We start from the raw sequence: 19,634 nt of genomic DNA, 5'->3' as shown, positions 1-19,634 counted from the left end.
TGTCATATACCTGCAACAGTCGAGGCTGTCAGCACCTGACCTGGATCACACACTGTGTGCCGTTCAGGATCCTCCCTGGATTACTTTTTGTTTGAGGACAGAGGAGGACAACGTGTCCTCCCTGCTAGTGTGTTTATGCCACAGCTGCCTGCAGATGTGCCTGTGCAGAGGAAGTTTGGACCTAAGGAGAGTACTTGTCAAGACTGCTCCAGAGGTCACCACCTCTTGAACTCTGATAGCCATCGGTTCTGCTCATCAAGTCTTCAGAAGCCTCCTTTACATCTCCCTCTTTGGCATGATTTGGACACAATGTCGGATTCTAGTTTGTGGACAGTTCTGTCCAACTTTAACATGCCACATTTCTTCAGTGGAGCTCGCCTGCGTCGGTCCCAAAGGTAACATCTAAAACAGATTGAAGAAACTTGCTACTTTTTTTGTACTGTGTTGCTTTTTAGTTAGGGTCCTTCAAATAATGTAGTCAGGCTCAGATATGTGTCTTTACGGAGCAAAAAGTTTTATTTTCTACCAAATGGATTTACATGCACAGTTTCTGGAGCTTTGAGTGGCAGCAGGGACCGTGTTTACAGTAGTAGGTGTATGAGGCCAACATGAATGAGAAGCTGGGTGTTCCCGTCTTGCCTGTTGTGCGTTATTTGCTTTGTGCAGTTGAAGTGTTGTTGAGGTAGTCTCAAGTTTCCCACATGGATCATTCATATTAATTTACAGTGAGAATGTGACAATGGGGATGGTTGTTTAATTGTTTGCTGTTGATCTTGTTTCAGTATGTGTCCATTGCCAATAAAATGTATTTTATTCTGACAAATTTCAAAGTCCAGCTCCAGAAGACATGCTTTGATGTCATTTATTAGTTGACATGTTAAAGACTGACTGAATTAAAAATGTTTTGCTGGTTTATGGGATTTGGTGTGTGTAGACACTGGTTTATTGCTAAGCCACTTGATCCCTTTTCCCCTCATATACAGTATGACATGGCTACAGTACTGGTGAAGCTCATATACTGAAATTTATTTTTAATCCATGTCCTGACCTATTTTGCAGTGCAGAATAGCTTAACATGAGAGACTGGCAGTTTTTCTGGACATCTTGCATTATTCATAACTGTGTTTGTCTTTCCCCCCCACTGTTCGTGACAAGTTACCCATTTATTCACAAATATTATTAAATAATTAATGTAATGTAGATATTAAGATCTTTATATACCAGTAAATCTTTGACCTGAGATGAGCTGGAATGGATTTCCATTTATATATATTTTTCATTACTTATAGAATTGGTAATGAGGAAAAAAGGGAAGGAGGATAAAGTAAGCTGTTTTCTGTAATATTTAATTTATGCCAAATTGACATTAGGTACAAAGTAAATTATATCATAAACCAAATGTGTGAATATATATTTAAAAAAAGGTGCAGATACAACTGGGAGTAGTTTAAAGGAAACAGCTGCCTTCAAAAATGAGCAGCTAGGCTTTTTACCCAAGCAGCAAGTATTTAAATACTATTAATAGAGTGGTGTGTGTCGTATGTCTGACTTTGAATTTGGGTTTGTCAGCACAGAGTTGCAATTTGTGTGTCATTGCGCTTTGTCAGCTCACCTGACAGCTGTGACAGGGAAGCAAAACTTGCGGAAGTTAAAAGATTAAACATGGCTTTTTGTTGACATGGGTCAGGATCAGACATTTCAGATTTATTTGGAATCGAAGGAAATCAAAGGGCTTTATCTATTTTTGCCTCTTCCTGTGTCCCAAATAAGTAACCAAGCTGAATTCTAAGAAATTGCTTCTGACAGATTGAAACTACTGTGTGTTTGAGTAATGTAGGCTACTGTAAAATGAGTCTTAAAAGTAAGGTAAAAATAAAATGAGCTGTGCTGTGAATACATTTTATGAGCACCCTTAGAAAGTATTTTAGTGGTTTAAAATAGAAATTTGTAGTAGTGCTTGTGCGTAATCCAACAATGGTTTGCTGATCCGGACAAGTTTGCATAATACTGAGACTTTTCAAATAGTTATGGATCCATTCCAGGAATCTCACACATCTGCAGTACAGCATAAATACTGGCCTACTTTCTCACTATCATCTTTGCCCAGGGCTTCTTTATCCCCCCCTTTAAAGCTTCACTATACCAACATGATTTCCCCCCCTCACTGTGGCCACGAGGGGCCTCTACCAAAGCTCAGCTTAACATCAAATGTGATGAAGATGAACTGCATACTGTCACAAATTGTGGAAGTCTTTTTGTGAAGTAATCCAGGAGCAGTTGTTTAAATCTCTCAATGAGTGGCAGTCAGCTCTGTAATAGGAGTCATGAAGGTACAAACACTGGGGTGGGCAATGTGAAGGTGAAACAACAAGAAGCTTGATTGGGCGACAGTGTGGCATTCACTTGGCTGAATGCTCGTAGAGGGTATAAATAGATGTCATTAAATTTGATCCTCTATGAGAACCTGTGTACCAGATATTATTCACTCAGTCCCCATCATGATAAATGATTAATGGAACATGTCCAGTCATGATTCACTCTAGAAACCAGAGTAAACAAGGATGACTGGGTTTTCAGTCAAAATCGGATTTCCCTTCTGATGTAGGGAGATAAACTTGGATTTTTGAGTGCCAGTGGGGTAGCAATATAACTACAAGAAGATACAAGCAGCTTATGATGCTACACTGCTTTGTTTCCTTTTTTTTGTCAGAGCAGGTGTTTCCTGGGCTTTAAAAGTTGGCCAAAGGGCATTCAAAATTGTCAATACATCAGCTCTGACTTTGGTTCATGTTCTCCTCCATATGAGTTTAAAAGAATTTCCCCGGTTTCATAGAGGGGTCGCTTTAATTGAACGTGTTTTCCGCTGTGATAGAAAATTATTACATTTGGAACATCTGTGTTTTACGAGGCACATAATATTGAAGTTGAAATAAATTGTGTATACATTGGTGCTTCATTGGATATCCAAAAGGGGGAAAAAAAGAACATTTGCAGCGCTATTTTAAACAACTTCCTGTGAGGTTGCTGCATGCCCCTACATCTGTGATCTCAGCTTTGATGCTACTCTGCTAAATGTGCTAACAGTGCTGAAAGTATTGTAAACAACAGGATGGGAGCCAGTTAGCTGGAGGAAGAAAAAAAAACAAACCAAAACAGAAACCACTTTTATGACACATCATTCCCTACCAGCACAACATATGAATAGACATTGAAACTATGATGGCTGTTATATTCGGGTAAAAACGGCTACCTGTGGTGTTTCTGTGGTGTACTTGTGGTGTCAATAAAATGTAAAATTGTATCCAAGCATGTGAGTGAGCAAGCATATTAATGTAACTATGTAGCTGACTGTTTTTTTTGCACTTGAAAAGAGAGAAAATATGTTAACATTGTAATAATGATATCTTGCCAGGTCTGGTTAATTCAATTGGCAATGAAGTCAGTGCTACAATGTAGCAAAATGTTGGTTAATGTGGCTACAACAGCATTATTAAAATAGAAATACTGTAGCCAAAACTGGTATGCTTTTAAATTGAAATAAATGAATATTATTAACTTAGATTGTGACTATAACAGATGGCTTTAAAAAGAGTGACCTTTTGTGCACCAATCTTACTGTGATACACCCACAGGTACAACTGAAGGTTCTTATCTACAACTGATACTATGATGTCACCGTGTTTCTTACCAGCCACCTACCCACAATGACCTTTGTACCTTTTATTCACCTTGATAAAAGCAACATATTATTTTAACATGGCATCTAATTTGTGCCCATAAACTTGTGCCTGATATATTCAGATGTTGTTTGGTAACCACCGAGCAGGACCCTGAGCATTGCAGAATGTTGCAGAACATGTTGCAGAACATAAACTAGTTATTTTTAAGTATATCAGTTTGAGTGCTTTAAATGTTTATTTCTTTAAAGGAAGAAGGCTCTTGTGCGTTCTTTCAGTACTTTTTCTTTCAGTTGCTTAAGTCTGCCCAAAGTTCATCTGGGAAAATCATGTCCCATCAAGTCCCACTACTTCATTTAGCACTGAGCCTCTTTAAAGAAATGTAAAATTAGTGGAAGATATTGTAGCAACCCCAGGAGGCATCTGCAAAGTGAGCACAAAAAGATTAATGGGACTATAAATGCTGGAATGAATTTAGTGGTGATTTGTTGTTTATTGTAGTTGTACAGTTAGATTACACTTTCTGTGGATGTGTGGCGTAGTTTCCAGTGTTTGTTTGAGTGACAGCATTGTTTAGATAGCAGTAACCAACATTTGGACTGCAGTTAATCACCTGTAGTCTGTGTGCATCTTCAGTGGCTGTTAAATGTTGAATACAGAAGCATTCCCATAACCATGTGGATTGGTTTTATAAATCTACAGTGCTTTGATACATTAGTCATTTATGCAGATTTTTGTAGGAACTTTACAGTCATGGTAACTGTAATGGTGTAGTTGTAACCAAGCAGCTGTGAGAGCCTGATAGTGAAGACTAAATGACAGTTTAGTGTTGGTAAATCTAGCTCCCAGTACTATAATTTAACATTTACAGCGTTGCTCTCAAGTCGTAGTGGGGTTTTGTAATTGTCACTTTTTGGGCTGCAAAATCACTCACACTTAAAAAAACACCTTCTAGTACAGGACTATGTTGCTGCTGGACAGCATTTCTAAGCCACATACATTTTGTTACAAGGTATAAATATGGCCGTTTCTATCATCCTTAGCAGTGTTTCTGAAATCGTGTCTTTTGAGAGGACAGAGCATTGAGAGCTTATTGCAGCACATCAGCTGTGATAAAAGTTTCTTGTTTCTCTTTGCTGTTGCCGGTGTGACATTGAGAGCTCTGCAGTGGCACCTCTTTGAGTGGGTCTGCAGCGGTGTTAACGTAATCATGAGGGACGCCTGCTCACGCTGCACCACGCCATTGCAATTTGATCAATCTGTGCATTCACTGCAACACACAGGATGACACTGACTTTTCTCTGTAGCTCCAACATGTATGGCTGTTTCCTCTATTACTGCAGTAAAGTACTTCACAACATTTCCATGCCAGTTGTCTTATTTCTCCCTCAAAACATTTTCTCTCCTTCAGTAAAGAAAAAAACGGAGGAGAAATGTTTGTAGGAAAATATGAAATAACATTTGAAAATTCAGTTGGAAATGGTTCACATCTCTGAGGAGGTTATGTAACAGGGTGTCATTGAGTGTCTGACCTTGAAGTGAATTCATGTTCTTCAGGCATTATGCGTTTCCACTGACAGCCTCTAATTTGAAATTATAAACCCAGCACGAACTTCACTGAACAGTGAAGGTACTTTTATACTGAAATATTTCATGTTTTCCCTCAAGGTTAAAAGCTGCCCTTCCTTTATGAGTCACATGGTATTGGTCACAGTGGCTCCTCATGAGTCATAGTCCTGTATTAAATTGACCAACAAATATGGAAATATTATGAAGGCTGTGCAAAGAACCTGCTTTTTGTTGACTGAAATATGATTTTGTTGTTAATGGTGTCTCTTATTTTAATGGCTGTTGGCTGGAGGACTGTAACCTCCCTGTGGAGTATATTATGTTGAGGGCAAGCTTTGGCTTTGTAATTGATCTTTATAGCAGAAATACATTGCAAATACATTTATTTTTGAATAAGCGGAATGGATGTGTAGATTGATAGTAAAGTCAGACCTTTGGTGTCTGCAGGTACACTTTCAAGCCAGTTTTAAGAATATTTTTTCAAAAATATTGGTGACATTTAGGGTTTGTATACCATCTACATATCCCTTTCAGACTTGGATCAATTTCCTCAAGAAGAGAAAATGTTTTCCAGAACAAAACTGATAGTATCACATATGTTCAACGTTGCAAGAAAGAATTTTTGTTCTTTGTTGCTGACCTGTCTTAGCTAACTATTCTTGGCTGCTCTTCATATTTATACTTAACAAATCAAAATTTCAAAGCTTCATGCTGTGGGTTTGCCTTCGTAGCTGGCAAAGAATTGATTCTAATTGCTATTGGATTCTTGCTTATATTCAAGCATTTCAAAATATTTAGTAACAGGTAAATTTTACAATTCAGTGTTTAATTATTCACTTGCTGGATTCTGCAAGTGTGTATGTCTGCAGTAAGTTTGTTTCAGAATCAGTATAATACCGCTAACATGCAGCCTACATCATCTCTGTGTCTCTCAGCTCTCCTCGGCTAAATTCCAAACAATTAGAGTTAATTATAAGTAGTTATCTTAGGTATTTACTCACTTTCAGCCCCTTGTTGGCAAATCAAACTGGAAGTTCAAAATCTGAGTCAACACACTGACCTCTATTAAATAAAGAGTTCATGTTCTGTTTCACAAAGCTTGCTTCTCATGTCAGTGTCCAAGATGGTGTGATGAAAGGCTCTTTGCGTAGTATCAGGTAAATAGTTCATCTCATATTGATTGAACAATCTTAGCACAATATTCATGCTGAAGTCCATGTATCAGTCGAGCTAACAAACAAAAGCGAGATGCTCGTGTCAGTGGTGAGGTCAGGATTTTGTTGATTACATTTCAAAACTACCTGCCTAAGGCTCTGAAGCATGCACTGTTATCTTTTAAATAACCCATAACCCTTTTTTATGTTATACCTCTATTTTCTGCTTCATGTGTCTTGTCAGTTTTACAGCCATGATTTTTCCTGACTAATATGGCTCTGTGGTTTCACAGCTGCAGAACGAGCAACAGAAAAAGCCTGATAGGAAGTGGCCAGTCTTCAGGTTTACCACGACCCCATTCCCCTCTCTCATCTCTCACAGGTAAATGCATGTCCGGCACATCTCCTAATGTATGAATGCTGTGGAACGGCCCCATTGTTGGAAACATATGCACTGGGTGCATAGAAGAGGAGCCATTAATACAATATGTTCTCCAACAGGAATGCAGTCTATTGTGTAACGCACAAAAAAAGGTTGAAGAACAACACAGGAAAGTTCACAGTACAGTCTGTGCACCAACAGATAATCTGTATCTACAGGATGCACTTTCTGGTACCCTCATACAGAAAAATCTGGTTAATCAGCACTGGGTACTGCTAACTGACTCTAAACCGAGATGAAAAACTTTACTTTAAAAAAATAAAATAAAACACTGAAAAATACAGATTTTTATGTTGTGCACTTTATTGTCCGTGTCAGGTCTGTCCTGTCATGTTGGGGTAATAGTTTAACAGCACAGCGGCAAATTAAATGCAGTGATTATTTTGTGTGAGGAAGTGGTGGCCTGCAGAGAGGAAATGCACAGGATTGGGGAGGGGGGGCAGCCCTCATTTACCATAGGGCGTTTTATTTCCTGCCATTGGTCAGGAAAAACAGAGTCTCAGTGTTTGGTCTGTATTTCAAGCTTACGAGAAAGCCCAGGCTCTAAAGATGGATTCAGACCCAGAAAGCACCTGTGTTCCTGCTAATGAAAGTATCCAGCTTTGGGATTACTTAACACTGTGGCTCAGACGTAGCATTAGTTCAAAAGGTAAGAAAAACACTTTTTCAGTGCTGTCAGATAGCTAAGTGCATTGACATATATCCTGGTTATGTTACATAATAAGATGGATTTCTACAGAAATGTAATATTTTTCTATTTACTGAAGTGTAGGAGAACAAATTTCTGTTCATGATCATGAATTTGTTCATAAAAGAAAAACTCATATTTTGGAACATATTTTGTTCCTTTTGCAGAATATTGATAAATAAAAGCCACTTTAAACTGTACTTTAAGGAGCTGTGATTAAAGCACTTAAATATGTAACATTCATGGATTTCTATTATTCAGTGGCTCCATCGTTGTTCCTCGATAGGGAAAAGGCCCGTGTGTCAGCACATGAGGTGGTCGCATTGTTTAATTAGCTAGTTAGTCTTTGTGTCTTTGTGAAGAATGTTATTATGTCTGATTAATACGACACCATGGCTGTGTTTCTACACATAATGTAGAAACAAACTCCTTTCTTTAACATTATATAGATGATAAAAACAAGTAAGTCATGCGTATAATTTATAAATTAGTTTGTTTTTTTTCTAAAGCAGGCAGACATTTATAGACCCAGTTTAAAAAGGAAAAAGAACTTGTGCACATGAGGAGTCGTATACAAAGCTCTCTTCTAAAGGCAATATTAACTAAGTTACATTTAATAAGGGAGTGAATGACTGCTATAGAATCTGAGAGGGGAAACAAAAGAGAACACATTTAGCCCATATATACAGTTGCATACATTGAATAATATTGTTTTTTCAGATGTTTTCTAAAAGTAAATAACAGTGTTCATTTCACTTTGTCGAAAGCATTTTGTGCGACTCACTCACTGAATTCGTTTTAATTCATTAAGCTCAGAGAACAATGCATTATTAATAGATGATGCAATGTTTTCAGCTCACAGTGTAAACATTTAGAGATATTATAAATATATCTTTTGTTAAAAAAAAACTATAAAATACGTGACAAATGTGATGAACTCTGTAGCCCTATTTTATCCAGCATTGCCACAAATACTGCTTTTACAGCCTCCAGCTTGACAGAGCAGGCATGTTTTAAATGGTAGAAAAGAGATTAAGTCATATAATCTCTTTTCTACCAATGTGTTGTGGAGTCATCTCGGTCTTGGTTTCTTTTGAGAACTCTCCAACATTTGACAGATTTGTTTATGTTGATTTAGAGATGAAATATTTAGTTTGGAAACTGGTTCAGCACATCAACAGGAGAAAATATCAACTTCAAGAATCAGCAGTCCAGCTTCTTCAATATGAAAATGTACTTTTTTGTGGCTATATCATCTGTCCTCAGAATTTTGAGTGTTGGAAAAATCAATAAAATTATCTAAACATTGATAGATATCAGGAAAGCAATGGTTGTTTGCGCCCTAATCTATTTTCACTGAACTTTCTGTCATCCACCTAATTTTTGAACCACTTATTGAGTGGTGGCAGCGTATATCCTAGCCAGGTTACTGGTTCATAATGGGGCTTACACCGAGAGACAGATGGTTTCACATCAACACACATGACAAATTTAGAATTACCAGTTAACCCAATATGTATGTCTTTGGACTCTGGGAGGAAGCTTGAGTATCCAAAAGGAATCCAGAGACACACAGGGAGAACATCCAAACTCCAAACAAGACCTGATGCAACGATGCTGATGACTTAACTTTCCGTACAGTTTTGTGTATTGCGATTCTTTTTTATCTTTTAAGGAATTCTGTTTCAGACATCCGTATTGTCTTGTTCATGTTTTTTGGCTCGCATTTCATTTCCCTCTATAAAAGCACTGTGTCCTCTTTTCTCTTTTTCCTCCTTGTAGGAACAAGCCCACAAGACAGTCCTAGAAACTTCTCTCCTAGTGCCTCTGCTCATTTCTCATTTGCACGAAGGTAACCAGATGCAAATTCTTTAAAAACAGATGTGAAGTCATTGAGTCATTAAAGAAGTCTTTTCTAAGCCAGCACATGTGTAAATATTCAGCTGCTCAGGTCTGTTTATACTTACAAATTCAGCATCAGGAACATTTATTTTATACCATTTGTCAACACGATATCATATAATTCTGTATTTCTCTATCCACAGTCATTGCCACAGAGCAGACAGGTAAACTCGTGTTAGGCTTCGATTTTCTGTGAAATATTTATTACCCCACATCTGTCTGAAGTACACTTTATCATTCACATGTCCTTCATTAGTGTGCCTCACAGTAAAGGGGACACATTACGTTTTTACTTTAAGTCTAAGTGCCAGATATACATATTAAACAACGCTAAAATTTGGCAAAGTAAACAAATGCAAACAGAATCCCAGAGAGCCAAAAAGTCAGATCGAATGCTAGTTGTTTTTTCCTACTTTGCAACCAGCTGTGTTTTCTCTCCCAAAACATTCTTTTGAGTTGTCTTTATTTTTCCATATTTTTACAAATAGCCAGTGTTGCAAGGATGACGCTACAGTCATTTGGCAACAGTGGAGTAACTTTTTACTTGCTGTGTAACCTTTGGTATTTTTTAGTAGGCGTTTTCCATCTCAGCTGGCTCGGGTATCAGGCCGATCTACTTGGTCTTAAATGGTTGTTGGGAGAAGAGAGAGAAGATGACACATGGTTCTAATTCATGTGGATCAGTTTTTTAATTAATGTTTGCTGTCAAGAGGATGAGGTGCTGCTCACAAGCACCAAGTGTTGGCCAGTGACAAGAAAGTGGACTTTCAAATTGGTCAACAAAGGGGCTGCAGGCCAAGATGTTTATGAGCAGTATAATTTACTTAAAACTGTAAATCATGCAGAGGTGGCGCTCCACTCTATTGGAGTGCCACACTAACAAAGCAGAGCTGAAATGAGTATAATATGTCCCCTTTAACTCTGAGCCTTTGTTGTACTTCATTTTAACCAATAGTTTTAGTTCTACATTCACAAACTCTGTTTCTGTATTTTCTGCTTTTTTGTACAGTGTCAAGTAACTAACAAGACTATTTTTTTAACAAGAGAAAGCTCAACATTTATCTCCAAACATCTCATTGGAGATGTAGACGTTATCTTAAATGTTTAAACCCAGAATTTGTGTCTTCGGGGAGATGAGCATGTTTGGAAAAAGAACTTGTCTTTGTCCCAAGAGAAATTCGTCATACTTGCTGATGTATTTATTTGTCATTGATGGCGTGCATCTGTTTGTCATTGGTGTTGTGTTGCAGGACTGATGGTCGTCGCTGGTCACTGGCCTCCCTTCCCTCCTCTGGATATGGAACCAACACACCGAGCTCCACTGTCTCTGTAAGCATCGCCCACTCATGATGTCAGTGTAAATATTTCATAAACAGAATCACAGATATGTGTGACATAGAATTGAACCTAGAGCCAGACCCGGTTTAAATAGATTTTAAAAGATTCAAATGTTTAAAATGGTGATAAAGCTGTGTCATCATTGCTGCCTGTGTAAAACAGGCACGAGGCAATCCCCTGCAATTCCTAATGATAAAACATTATGGTGATGAAGGTAAATCACACGAAAGAACAAAGTAAAACGGTTTCAGAAATTTTTTCTCTTAGTCTTTACTCAAGTTTTTACATATGGCTCAATGACAACATGTCTGAACTGCATTTGGAGAGCCTTTATGTCTAGTTTTTCTTACATTTATAAGAGTATAAATGTTAAACTGTTCCCATATGTCAGCATTATCCTGTACAGGAAGCCGAGCTTTGACTACTGTACAATACTGTGTATACAATAACACTCATTTACAGGAATTACAATGTGCCGGGGGACTGAAAATGACCTGCACTAATGCTATGTTTTTGTTTTGTGTGGCGTTTGGTCACCTAGTGCTTTTCCTGCTATTCAGATGCTCTTTTGAAGGCAAACACATAGTTTCAGCAGATACAGCGTGTGTCAGCCTGTATTAGAAACAATAAGGCTTTTGGTGTGCGCCAAGGGTTGGGCTCAGATTTCCTTAATATATTATAATCCACGTGTTATTTTATTATTGCCATTAGTGTTGAATAATTTGCGCATTATATGGCTTAGTGTTTTAAAGGTTTACTTTTTCATTATGGGATTTCTTAGAGCAGCGTTGTTGACCATGGTGCACATGATTGTTGAGGATAGTTACATGCTTACTTACTTTCTTGACAACAGTTACTTCGGTCTCATACACTCATATTTGTTGGTTATGCACAGTCTTAACCTATCTTAACATTTTTTCACTTCTTATAGTGGTTAAGCTAACAGTCTCTCAACAGCAGTCGCATATATAACACAGACAGAAGATCTACAGGGGAAAATATTTAAAAGAAACCACAAAGACAGGCCACGACAACAATTTTTTTCCCCACTAAGGAAAATTTATTTTTCTTTTTCTTTTCATGTTGAATGTATATTTGTTTCATTTCCAGTCATCCTGTTCATCACAGGAGAAGCTGCATCAGCTGCCCTTCCAACCTACACCTGATGAACTGCACTTCCTCTCCAAACACTTCTGCACTGAGAGTATCTCGGGGGATGAATGCCGCAGAGCGACGGCAATGCGACCCCGGTCACGCAGTCTCAGGTATTAATGTACTTCTCCAAATATTTTCTCTCAGATATACGTGGCATTGGTGGGACTAAACCAGTGATTTTATTCAGAGGTTTTTTCCTTTTCTTTTTTCAGCCCTGGAAGATCTCCGTCCTGTTACGATCACGAAATTATAATGATGAATCACGTCTACAAAGGAGCGGTTTCCTAAAGTGAGGACCCACAAGACCTTACAGTTCTGTTTGACCACAAATTATCTGCATTATCAAACTTGCTCCGTCGCTTCTTTCTGCAGGCCACAGCTCAGATGGAGGAAAGGATTCAGGAGATCATCCGCAGCAACTCTCCTGAGACCGTCCTCCCCTTGGCAGATGGCGTGCTTGGCTTCGCCCATCACCAGATAATTGAACTGGCCCGTGACTGCCTGGAAAAGAGTCGGCTGGGACTCATCACCTCCAGCTACTTCTGCGAACTCACCGACAAGCTGGAGAGGCTTGTACAAGAGGTGAGAACATCTGCAGAAATCATGTAGATGTTTCCTCATGACAGTTCAGCAATAAGACATGTTTAGGACTCTGAATTTTACCGTAACATTAGAGTTGCACTGCAAACATTTTGTTTTCTTCTTCTGTTGATGTTGTGTAGTCCACAGAGAGGTCAGAAAGCGAGGAGGTAAACTTCATCAGAGAGCTGGTAAAGAAGATCCTTATAGTGATAGCCCGACCTGCTCGGCTGCTGGAATGTCTGGTATGTTTATGGACTTATTTTTTTCTGCCTAAGTCTAAAATGTGCTGATGGGTGCTTGTCTTGAATATTTTATATGAAGTGACTGCCACTGTTTAAATGCACAAAATAATTTAACAAAAAAACCAAGAAAAAATGGAGATGGTTCATAATGAGCACTTCATCTGGATGGGTAATTTGTCTGAATGTTTTGTAATTGTGTGTGTTGCTACATCTGGTTTATTTGCTATTTAAGGTTATTTCAAATGACTCTGGAGTCAGCAGCTCAAATCTATCAGTCTAAAAAATATTCTATAAAAGTTCTATACATTTCCATTATTCAGGTAACACTTTCTGCAATTCATCTAAGTGTCTGTTGTATTACAGAATCAAAGAGAGGTTAAAGTGGCTAAAATCAGAATTAAATTTAAAGCTGTTATGACTTACTTCAGCCGAACAGTACCTACCTCATACCTGATGGCAAGCTGACGAACACGGAATAATTTAGCAGCCAAAGAAATATCTCAAAGGAAAAAGTAGAGACTACAACAAGCCTAAAGAAAGTAAATTCTGGACTAACCTATACCTAGAGAAACCTTTCCCTCACATTATAATGTTGCTCAGGCTGCTTGAGAAACTTGTTTGCTTATAAGTTTGCCATGGCAATCTAAAAAGTGAAAGTTCAACTTCTTACTTCCTCTAAGCTAAAAATAAAGTGTAAATAAGTATGTTTTCCTTCGCTCAATAGAGCTCCTACTTGATCTCAAACTACAAGATCAGGAATTTGTTTACTGTTTACTTGTTTATTTAAAGTTGTTCATAGCAATATATAGGAAAGTGTTTTGCTGTCTCTTCAGGAGTTTGACCCAGAGGAATTTTACCACCTTCTGGAAGCTGCTGAAGGACACGCTAAAGAAGGCCAGGGCATCAAAACAGACATCCCTCGTTACATCATCAGCCAGCTGGGACTCACACGAGATCCTCTTGAAGGTACACGAAGGACTTCATCATCATCATCATCATTGTTGTTATTCCTAATACCATTAATACATTTAAATGCTACATGTAATATAGACTAAATATATATTTACATAAAGAATGTAAGTACAACACCTAATTAAAACAGATTATTTTGCATTTAATGTCAGAAACAAAAAACAGAAAAAGTTTAAGTGTAATGTTAAATGTTATATATTTAATCATCGATCATACTATAATATGTAGTATCCTGTATAACCGCAGTAAAGTTGTATTATTAGAATATATCCTTTTATTATTATTATTATCATACTATTATTACATCAGGAGAGCAAAGGAGTAAAGAGAGCACAGGATAATTTGTCAGGGTAAGGCTGTAAAGCAGGATTTGGCAGTTTGTTTTCCCACAAGGCCAAATGAGAAACTGGGACTGTTGTGGAGGGGCACAACAATAATGCTGAACACTGTTCTGCTCAGTATTTATTTCATAAGAGTGCTTTGAGGTGACTGCTGTTGTGATTTGGCTCTGTATAAATAAAGCAGAGTTGAATTAAATAAGCTTGCTCTTCTTGGTGCAGCCCTTCACAACAGTCCCTTTTTCATGGTTCCCTTTTGAAAATGAATGGCCCACTCCTGCTCTAAAGGAACGCTGGAACTGAATTGTGGAGGGAAGTTAAAGACAAAGATACTCTTGACTAATGTCCTGTACCAAACAGATTGTCTTTCTAATGACCCTCTGTCTCTCCAGACTCTGTAACCAGCAACATTCATTATGACTAATTAGAAAAGAATGGCCTCCCCACAGACCTTATACAGATCTACACAGGCGGGCTCATCAGCCAGTGTCTCCATTTATTTCCCCCGAGTGTTTCCCGTGTTTCGTTTGCCCAGCACCTCATGTGCCGGAAGCAAACCTACGAGGAAGGACAGATGTTAAATAGTACTGAAAATGTGTTTACAAGCTCTCCAGGGACGAGACAAACAGCACACATGGACTTTGCCATGGCTGTACAGACGAACATGCACTGAAAAAGATGCAAGGTGGTTTTTAATGAGCAGTTGTTCTGGGGTGGTGATTTTCAAAATGAGCGTAAGATGTGCATTTGTGTTGCCAGTTTTGATTTCCGCCTCATTTGTCCTCAATTCAGCTTATATTGAAGTCAGCACCTCAAACCTAATAGGTGAATAAAAGCTGAAGTCAGCTGTTTTTATTTTGTTTAAAGGGCCTGATTTAATTTAGGCCGGCTTTGTTTCAGTAACTGCAGTTGAGAACCTGTGTGTCAGTTTCTCATGAAGTTAGATTCATAGTTTTGTCACATCAAACCTGCTGCAGCTTTGCTCCTGATTATTTCTCTGTTTCTTTTCTAGAAATCGCTCAGCTGACGAGCAGTGACAGCGGAATTGCAGAAACTCCAGAAACAGATGACTCTGTAAGTGCTTAGACATTGATTACATTATTGATCTAGTTCATCTTTACTGCAGGCGAAGCAGTGAAATCCAGATTTTATCTTTTTGATTTGTTTTAGCATTTATCTTGCTCTCGTCCTCAGTCTCAGAGTTTCAGCACGGCCTTGCGGTCCCGGCGGAAACCCTGTGAGCTGGACTTTGAAATGATAAAACTCATCAGCAACGGTGCCTATGGGTAAGGACGTCTCATTTCTCTATCGGACGATCTAATCTCTGCTGATAGATTGTTGGTTACAGGCTGTTTGTTTCTTCTTTGTTTCGCAGTTTACAAAACCATACTGTGATCAAACCACACTTATTGTTGCAGTTTTTCTTCTATTCTTTGCGCAGCTCATCGGTAAACTTTTTGTTCCACAGAGCTGTTTATCTGGTGCGGCACAAGGAAACTAAGCAGAGGTTTGCCATGAAAAAGATCAACAAGCAGAATCTGATGTTAAGGAATCAGATACAGCAGGCCTTTGTGGAGAGGGATATCCTCACCTTTGCTGAAAACCCTTTTGTTGTGTCCATGTATTGCTCCTTTGAAACACGGAGGCACCTGTGCATGGTTATGGAATATGTTGAAGGTCAGCACTCTATTTTATTTTATGTGCATAGTGTGACTGCTGAAAGCAGTCTACTTTGAACAATGTCTTCTTTGTGTTGTTCTTTACAGGAGGAGACTGTGCCACCCTGCTGAAGAACATGGGTCCCCTACCTGTGGACATGGCTAGGATGTACTTTGCAGAGACAGTACTGGCTTTGGAGTATCTACACAACTATGGCATTGTTCACAGGGACCTCAAACCTGACAAGTGAGCTGTAAACAATATTTGTACATAAATTCTGGCACTCAGAGAATTATATTTATTTTCAGGCTTTTGTTTTTCTTGCTTTTCTGTCAGGCATCTTTGCCATTTAAAAACAAACAGAACAAAAAAACTGTACAGTACTCAATCAACACCAAACAGCAAACTTGACGGTGTTAGTTATGAGCTATTAAATATAGCTAACAATTAAACTGAAGTTGGTGATGCATCTGTACTGTATTTAAAATACATTGTGACCTACTGTTTTGAGTAATGGCTGTTATGGCATAATTTGCATAGTGCATTTGTACACGTAGCTGTATTATTTGTCAGATACCTGCATTAAAATGCTCCAATAGGTATCAATAGCACAAATATGTGCGAGACCTGACCAGGGAAGTTCACGATTCAGGTTAGCAGACAAGAGAAGACAGCTTGCTGCCAAAGTCACCTGTGTCAGCAACATAGGCAGTATAAAAAAAGGAGACATCGTTTCTAGTCTTACACCTGCATTATTTTTAATATCCACCAGTGGGCAACACCTGTGGGGTTATCCAGTTTTGTACAAGTCAAGAGGCACTCGGCGTTGGGTTCTTTGGCTATGTATGTAACCACAGTAAACATGTTTCTGTTGGGTTTATTGGCTCATTTCCAGGTTTAAGATCACATTGAATAGGACACAAAGTCCATTTTGTAAGTTATGGGAATTCTAAGAGTCAGAAAGGAGGATTATGTAGGACTTACTCAGTGGCTAATGACTTTGAGACTCTGAGCGTGCAGTTACACAATCAGATCTGACCATCATTCCTTACATCCATTTAAAAAAAAAAAAAAAAAAGCAAGATGGCAACGGAGAAAACTCAGTTCGACATCCCATAATGGGACTTCAGTGAAGGACATCGCAATGGCTGCACAAACCCTGCATACAGTCTAATGCAACAGCCTGTCAGTCAAATTGCCAGTGCTCCTGATAATGCAGACTGTAAGTCTGATCAAAATTTGAACAGTTGGTTTTGTCAACGAGGAAATCTGCTATAGGAAGGAAAACATTTTTATATTGAAGTGTAAACATGTTTATTTCTACTATAAAGTCAGGGGTTTTTTTTTAACATGGAGGTGTGGACATTGGCTCGCTGTGAGAGTCTTCTTCAACCCCAGGGGTACAGCTCGGTGCTGAAGACAGCAGAAAGTCAGTAAATATTGGATTAATGAATCATTTGACCAAGACAGAACACCAAATGTGTTCTGATTTTGCTCTGGATTTGTTGAATGCTTAAAAGGGAAGCCATATTTGCTATATTTAAGTGCAATTAAATAACTGTACTTAAGGGCTCTGCAATATGACCAAAGGTGTGGGGAAAAAGCCAGTTCTAACATTTGAGTCTAAGGTTTATTTTTTAGCACCTGGCAGCTCTTTTGCATCCGTAAACTCTCTCCATACTCTTTCATGTGATTCTTGTGTTGGTGGTAGAAGAGGTTTGCCGTGTTTGAGTCTGAGGTGGGGACCGGTTTCCTCCATAATTTGCATAGTACAGTTTTCTAGTCCTTGTCAGACTTTTCATAACCAAACCATGTCCGTGCTACAGAGGTAGCCCCTCGTTTAGGTATAAGGTCCTCAATTTGTTTTGACACGTCCTGGTTCTGTTTGGAGCTACCTGGTTCTGCCTCATTTTCACTGGCTATGCTGGTATTCTCTGTGCCCAGGTGGAAAAAATATTGCCGTAAATGGTGTATTTTGCGACATCACGAAACAAACGATAATGTATAATTTGAAACGACAGATGTTTTCATATCATCATGCAATATATTTTGTCATATTGCACAGCCCTAACTGTACTTCATAATATGTCTAAAAATAATAGAAATGTCTTTTTTTTTTTTTTTTTTTTTTTACCTCAGCCACCTTTGTGTTTGTTCAATAACATTAAAGATTGAACTGAGCAATTTTTATTTTTTTATTTACACATATTGGCATGGAAACAGCAATTTCTTTGTGAAAAGGAAGAAAAATGGCCGCTTCTGTCAGTGTCATGCTTTAAGTTTTTTTTTTTTTTTCCTTTCATAACAACAACATTGTAAAAAATCACAGAACAACTGACTGCATTTATCATTTTACTATAATTAAACTTTGTCCAACTTGTTTTTTCTTTTAGTCTGCTGGTGACCTCAATGGGGCACATTAAGCTGACAGATTTTGGTCTTTCCAAAGTCGGGCTGATGAACATGACCACCAACCTGTACGAGGGACACATAGAGAAGGATGCCAGGGAGTTCTCTGATAAGCAGGTAAATATTGTTGAGCTTTACAGATGTACACTTTCTCAAAGCTCACCATATTTAGAATCCTTTTTGTTTTCTGCTGTACAGGTATGCGGCACCCCAGAGTATATCGCTCCAGAGGTGATCCTGAGACAAGGCTATGGGAAGCCAGTGGACTGGTGGGCTATGGGCATCATCCTGTATGAGTTTCTTGTGGGCTGTGTGCCTTTTTTTGGAGACACACCGGAGGAGCTTTTTGGACAGGTCATCAGTGGTCAGTGTTAACAACCCCCTTTTCAATTTGATAATTAAAGCAAATCTTAGACTTACATTAAATAGTTAATGAGATATCTCAGTCGTGCTCAAAATATTTCAATTTACATACCTGAAAACAGCAACTGTCAAAATGAGATACCTGTGTAATAATTAGCCACTGGCTATCACACACTCTGCCGGTGGTATTACGTGATGGATCACAATCTGATGGTACTTTTCTGCATTCTTGATTCCATCAATTTTGACAAGATCCCCAACACCACAGCCCCAAACCATGATAGCGCCTCCACCGTGCACTCTGCTGACCTCCTCTGTACATACTGATGATAATTGGAACCCTTTCTACATGTTTCCTTTCCTTATGAATAACTTCTTGACAGCCATCTATTAGATGAAGGTCATATCTTTCCTATTTTTTAAGGACTTGACTTTCACACCGTGCCTGAGAATTACCAGTTTTTGGCTCTCTGGAAATTATCTTGCTGGTGAAAAAATATTATCTGTTATCTGTTTAAGTGTTAAAAGCACTCTCCTGAAAATCGTCAGGCGCCTGAGCTGAAAATGAGTGAAAAAGCAGCCAATATCCAAAGAAACACTTAACTACACTTAAAAACAGTTACAATAAAAATAAAGTCTGTTTCTTTGGAAGCAAAATACAGAAAAATAAGGGGTGGCTTAAGTTTTTTATTACACAGTACTGTGTTCCAGCGTCCTAAAAAATACAAAGTTTATTTATTTTCTTATTTGTTTATGTAAGTTTATTAAATGCCTAAAATGTTACAAGACATATTTTCTGCTAATGAAGGCGATTAAAGGTGAAATTTGACCACATCTGGCATTTAGATGCTATCCTGCACATCAGGGGAATTCCCAGGCTAGATCAAATATGAATTAAACATTCATATAGTGACCACATTGAATGAGTTGTGTATAATTTCCAATTTTTTGAAGACCAAGATTTCCCTGAAGGCTAGCAGCAAACAGATGGCAGTAAGTGCCTGTAGCTCGCTTTAGTTCCCAAATGAAGTTTATTATTGTGATTTATACTTTGTCACTTTATTCCCTCATAGTGTCATTGTGACAGAGCAGAGAAAATCGTCTTGAAAAATACAAGCTTTCAGCTTGTCAGCAGCGTGTGGCA

General features: G+C 38.4%; 1 protein-coding gene across 1 annotated transcript in view; it reads left to right on the top strand.

The window, feature by feature from the left end:
• The window catches only part of mast4 (microtubule associated serine/threonine kinase family member 4), a 100,323-nt gene that overhangs the window by 63,689 nt on the left and 17,000 nt on the right, over positions 1-19,634 (top strand). The window contains 15 exon segments of the mRNA XM_085169264.1: positions 6,694-6,782; positions 9,313-9,382; positions 10,683-10,761; positions 11,881-12,035; positions 12,138-12,195; positions 12,197-12,214; positions 12,298-12,507; positions 12,648-12,749; positions 13,583-13,715; positions 15,072-15,133; positions 15,254-15,345; positions 15,528-15,736; positions 15,826-15,964; positions 18,112-18,244; positions 18,326-18,491. Of these exon segments, the coding sequence (XP_085025390.1) occupies positions 6,694-6,782; positions 9,313-9,382; positions 10,683-10,761; positions 11,881-12,035; positions 12,138-12,195; positions 12,197-12,214; positions 12,298-12,507; positions 12,648-12,749; positions 13,583-13,715; positions 15,072-15,133; positions 15,254-15,345; positions 15,528-15,736; positions 15,826-15,964; positions 18,112-18,244; positions 18,326-18,491 (1,715 nt within the window).

Source organism: Neolamprologus multifasciatus, chromosome 7 (assembly GCF_963576455.1).
Source record: "Neolamprologus multifasciatus chromosome 7, fNeoMul1.2, whole genome shotgun sequence".
Lineage (NCBI taxonomy): Eukaryota > Metazoa > Chordata > Actinopteri > Cichliformes > Cichlidae > Neolamprologus > Neolamprologus multifasciatus.
The sequence above is the reverse complement of the archived record's forward strand: the minus strand, read 5'-3'. Positions and strand labels throughout refer to the sequence as shown.